The following is a 5,056-nucleotide window of genomic DNA, read 5'->3' as shown; positions in this document are numbered from 1 at the left end:
ATCATTGGGTCGGTGTAATCTAATGTAATCCCATTGACTGTAATCCTCCCAGCACACAATAGCAGTGTTCCGACCATAGTGCTTGGTAGATACTTGTAACCCTTTAGCCGTTATGTCGTATTAGTGTGAGCCATTAAGTGTTGTAAATGAGGTAAGCGAGGGGTCAGTTACACCCAGCAGGTCAAAGACCTTTTTTTTTTCATATTTTCCACAATCACAGTAACTTTTCTTTTTATATTGACATCCAAAGTTTAAATATATATTTATTTTACATGCTAAATATCTAAACACACCCATATATATATATATATATATATATATTTTCTCTCCCAAGTCTCACTACAGGTCTCCTCTGAATTCTACTCACCTTTGTCCATCCTGACACTGTCTTCTTAGAAAGAGAGCCCACACAGTAGGAAAAGAGCGACTGGACGGATTACTTGGCATGTCATTAGAGGTATCTGTGGGTTTAAAATAGTCTCAGCAAGACCAGCACAGTGGTTTGCGTTTGAGAAGCTCTCCAAGAATTTCTAAACCAAATTAATGAACATTTGTTTGATCATCATTTTATTCAACAAAAACAGAGTTCTGTAATGTAGACAAATAGCCACCTTCATTTTTTATTTTTATTTTTTTTATTTGGGGATAAATTCATGTAATACTGATGCATTAATACCTCACAGTGAAGCACCAAATTTGTCCAGCATATAAAATAGCTTTCAATCACAGGTGTAAGGTCCCAGCGGTATATTAGTCCAAGATACATTTTGAGGTAGTGCACTAACTCCAGGAAATACAATTGCAGGTAAAAATCAAGGCAGTTAGGTTGGATTCACACATGTTATTTTGTTAATTTACTTAAACTCTGCTTTAAATCTATAAATAATATACTGTTGAATTTTCCATGCTTGCACTTTTCTTCATTATCTATTTTACAAAACGCTTCCAGAAAAAGGCTGGCTTTACAATGTAAAAGATAGGGTTACATAAAAAAAACTAAGAATGATATTAAGAGGCAAGTTTTCACATTTTACATAAAAAAACTAAGAATGATATTAAGAGGCAAGTTTCCACATTTTATGCGCAGCTGCCATAAAAATAGTGTGAGGAAATTGCTTCTTTGGTCCTGGAAATGTCGTGCCCCTACCCAATCAATAAGTTATGTATTATCCCAGACTTCATGCTTTCCAACGTGGACCTTAAACTCATTAGAAAAATGTTTGCAGAGTTAATCGTTGAAGTCATTGATTCTCAACTAGTGGCCCGTGAATGGTCTTTTCGTGATGTTTTTCAGTGAATTTTACTCCCTGCAGAATGGCCATCTTCTGGCCATCATTGGAATGACACCAACGTTAAGGCACTTAAAAGGTCAGTTGCATCATTAGCTGCCTTAAAGGGTAAGTCAAGTCCATGATGTTCTTAGCACAATAACATATTTTTGACTTGACTTCCTCTTTAAAAAGCCTCTAAGGGCACATATGGAAACCATTTTCTCGAGTTGTAATACTGTATGTTCATCCACATTTTGACCACCTTTGATGCCCAAGAAGCCACAGTGTTCAATATGGTAACAAGGAAGTCTTCTGTCTGATCAGGCTTTTTTTTTTTTTTCTTTTATGGCAAATCCAGCATGTCATTGTCCTCTAAAGCTTTCTGGGTCCTGTCATAGACCACTCCGATGGCCCGGACCACTCGTCCCAGAACTGCGCTTAGCTCCTCCTGGTTCTGCACACACATGAGCCTTAAGAAGAAGCCCCTCTCGGGCATGGCGATGAAGGCCAGCTCGGCCGCCCTACGCACAAACCAGGAGTGGTGGTTGGCCAGGGTGACCTTGTAGGCTTCGCGGCACAGGTCCGACGGGCTCTTCAGCCGGCCCGCCACGGGGCTCTCCGCCAGCTTGTCGAGAAACAGCTTGAGCCAAAGCATAGCTCGGTGCAGCCGCAGAAGAGTCCGGCATCCAGAGTCCGTCTGCTGCTTGAAGTCCACTAAGCCTCGTTTCAACTCCACCCAGATCATGGAGCGCACTGAGTGGTAAGCACCAGAATGCTGCGAGGGGTCCAAAGTCTCCCGGCTCGGTATGTTTTCAGAATCCGGGTTCACCTCTGCTTCGGGGCTAGCCTCGGCTAGTAGAGCCAGTTCCCGGATAATCGAGGTTTTGGTTTCTATCTCTTTAGATATCAGGCCAACCATGGGGCCTAAAGCATTCATAAACCTGCAGGACACGTAGCAATCATCATAAATGAATCATTGTTTCACAACATGATGGTAACATCTTTATCTTTTGTTCTTACTTCACAAGCTCATCCCAGCTGGAGAGATAAGGCTGCAGCAGAACGTCAGAGGTGAAGGCCGGTGATGCCAGCAGGTGGGTGAGTAGCAGGTACACCTGGAAGGTCTGTCCGGGGCACTCCTCCAGGACTTGGGGGCCCTCGGATCCTTTAGAGGCGCTGCTGTTGGACAGCTGGTGTGGCTAGGGGGAGAGGGGGGGGGGGTTGCGGTCAAATGACACAAAACAAAGAAAGCCAGTACAATTCGGTCAAATCAACCAAAAGAATTATGAGCTAAATATGGTCATGACTTCCTGTTTTAATTACAACAACGTACCTCATTCACTTGATTGTAACCTTTTAGACAAGCATCCCAGTGGTAATCCAAACCCCCATCTGCATTGGAGACAAGAAAAATGAAAAAAAAAAAAAAGGTTTACTTCAAAAAATGGCGTGTCTAATGATTTCAAATCTTTTGCTATAGAAATCATAATTTTCCATCATTCTTTTAAAGACCTTCCAAGCAAGGAGAGAGAAGTTTACTTGTGTCAGATTGCCTGTTTTTTTTTTTTGGCCAACTTCACAAAAGCTGCCATTGAGTTACAATTCCGTGGGCGACCTCAGCAGCCGAGTCATCTGCAAGCAAAAAGTTCTGCCTCCAAACCTGTCACACTGCCAGGCATCAGCTTCCCACATTAGAAAGTAAAAGAGGTCACAAGGTCTGCATTTTTTTCTCTCGATTCAACGTAGAGAAAATGATTTATGGATCAAGTTTTTCTTATCACAATACAATATTGGCACATCTTTTCCCGGCTTATCGTGCGTCTTGGCATCTATTTTGACCTAAGTGACCAAATAGGCTCTTTGCCCCCAAATAAACCAGTCAGTCAACCCTTGCAAGCCAAATCAAATCCTTTGATTTCAAATTCATTCTGGTATCGGGTGAGCATGTGCGTGGAGCCATACTTGCTCTTTACGACCATCTCCAACATGTGACACATTACTCATTTAGACCATATACATTCCCCACAAGGGTGGGGTTGTATGGATTTATTATACGTACAAGCCATGCATAAGGGAGAGAAAGAAAATAAAATACTCACGGAGCCAGAGAGTGCCGAGGAAGAGCAGCAGGAGGAGAATAGCCAAGGCAGCCTTGCTCTTCACACCCATATTGAAGTCCAATTTATTTGCTCCCCCTCTCTGTCTTTTCTCTTTGAATTCCTCCGTGTCTCACATGAGTCCTCGTCCCTTGCGCCGCCTGTCACCACAATCACTTTCTTGACCAGACCCCTTTGCCTCCGAAGCCCACCACCCCACCCTTTGCCCTTAAACCTTTCATCGCCCTCCCCAAAGCCTTAAATCAAAAAGTTGTCTCCACCATTGTGCCTCCATCTCCGAACGACCAAGTGGCGCCGCCGGGTTTTGTCGTCCCGCAAATCCCCGCCTGCAGTTTCTTTTTTCCCCTCTCTCATTCCCTTTCATTCACGTGTCTCAATGAGCCTTCAATCTGCTGTTGCTCAATGCTAGAGAGGGTCCAGAGATCACTCCCAGATCAGCAGTGGTTGGCTGATAATGGGGAGCCAACACGGCGTGTCCGCCAGTAACCCTCCTCCTCCTTCTTCTTCTTCCTCCACGTGCATCTCCTACACTATGTGTGCTATATTCCTGGTCAGCTCTTGTCTCTCCTCCCACCAACGCCCTCCCTATCCTCACTCTCTCTCTTTCTCTCCCCCCCCCTCCTCCTCTCTCAATCATTCACACATGGACCATTAAGAGCACGACAACCCGTGTGCATCTCAAGCCGCATGTGTGGATACAAGGGGGTGATCACTTCTGCTCTTCCAAATATCACCTTTCTGTGAGGAAACCGGCTTTGTGTCGTTCTTGACTGGGGTAATGTGAGCAGACATTGAACTCAAGAAGGGCTTTACAATGGCATTTCTCAGTTGAGGAGCGGGAAAGAAGTGAAAGCATTCATGATATGTATGGGAGGGGCCGGCCGGTCATGCGGCTTTTATTCCACGCCACCAATGGCCAATCCCATCTGAAACAGGCGGTAATGGACGAGGGGAGACCGAATCCCGGGGAGGGAAACATGTGACGCACTAAGAAGAGCCGAGCTGTTCGAGTCTGCTAAGCAACTGCTGTGATTTATGTTCTGTATAAGCAATAAACATACGCTGGGAAGGAGTCGGCCATCGTGCCCACACTGTTAACTTAGAACATGGGGTTCAAAAGCGCTAGGGGGGATATGTGTGTGGAGGTTCAGTCGAGCGAGAAAGGGGCACTTGTGTGATTCCCCCAACAAGGTTTTACACCACCCTGTGGCGGCACAGCATTGCTCGAGTGAGGAAAAACATCTCAAGTTTCAAAACATCCAGCAGAAGTCAGAAGAGTGGTTGCGATTTTTGTTTCTGTGTAATTATTTACGAAGGACACCAGATAGTATGTACGCAAAAGTTGAAATGATATCCACTCGCCCCCCCGCAGCTGTGTGAACTCACAACTTGTTTGAGTGGATCTGTGGGAATTTATGTCCATTCATCTAGAGCAACATTTAGAAGGTCAAAGGTGACTGACCCTAAGACCAAAATCAGGAATACATTTTGGAGTTTTTATGCACGCTTATTCAGTGCTATGAAGTTGATAAGATTGTTGTAGATTGTGCCAGAAATCTCCAAGATCCTTTGGAATGCAGAATATTGACATTTTGCCGGAATAGGACCACGGCACAATAAGCTGTTTAACATAAGCCGCTTTCAAACTATGTCACAAGTTGTTGGCCT

At 44.3% G+C, this 5,056-nt stretch overlaps 1 protein-coding gene across 1 annotated transcript; it reads right to left on the bottom strand.

The window, feature by feature from the left end:
* Positions 1-367: 367 nt before the first annotated feature.
* gltpd2b (glycolipid transfer protein domain containing 2b) lies at positions 368-3,913 on the bottom strand. The gene is made up of 4 exons (XM_085936771.1): positions 3,371-3,913; positions 2,605-2,663; positions 2,292-2,470; positions 368-2,212 (listed from the first exon to the last, which is right to left on the bottom strand). Exons 1-4 carry the CDS (start codon positions 3,438-3,440, stop codon positions 1,615-1,617), a joined length of 906 nt encoding a protein of 301 aa, XP_085792897.1. The 5' UTR covers positions 3,441-3,913; the 3' UTR covers positions 368-1,614.
* Positions 3,914-5,056: the final 1,143 nt, after the last annotated feature.

The sequence above is a fragment of the Syngnathus leptorhynchus genome, chromosome 17 (assembly GCF_054491065.1).
Source record: "Syngnathus leptorhynchus isolate UIUO chromosome 17, UIUO_Slep, whole genome shotgun sequence".
Classification (NCBI taxonomy): domain Eukaryota; kingdom Metazoa; phylum Chordata; class Actinopteri; order Syngnathiformes; family Syngnathidae; genus Syngnathus; species Syngnathus leptorhynchus.
This window is presented reverse-complemented; position numbering and strand designations above follow the sequence as displayed.

What these genes read in the sequence shown, in the direction of transcription:
- gltpd2b (XM_085936771.1), bottom strand. Translation starts at nt 3,440, where the DNA reads ATGGGTGTGAAGAGCAAGGCTGCCTTGGCTATTCTCCTCCTGCTGCTC. An exon ending in CCTCGGCACTCTCTGGCTCC is followed by an intron (nt 2,664 to 3,370) that starts GTGAGTATTTTA and finishes TCTCCAATGCAG; the next exon opens with ATGGGGGTTTGGATTACCAC. An exon ending in GTTACAATCAAGTGAATGAG is followed by an intron (nt 2,471 to 2,604) that starts GTACGTTGTTGT and finishes CTCTCCCCCTAG; the next exon opens with CCACACCAGCTGTCCAACAG.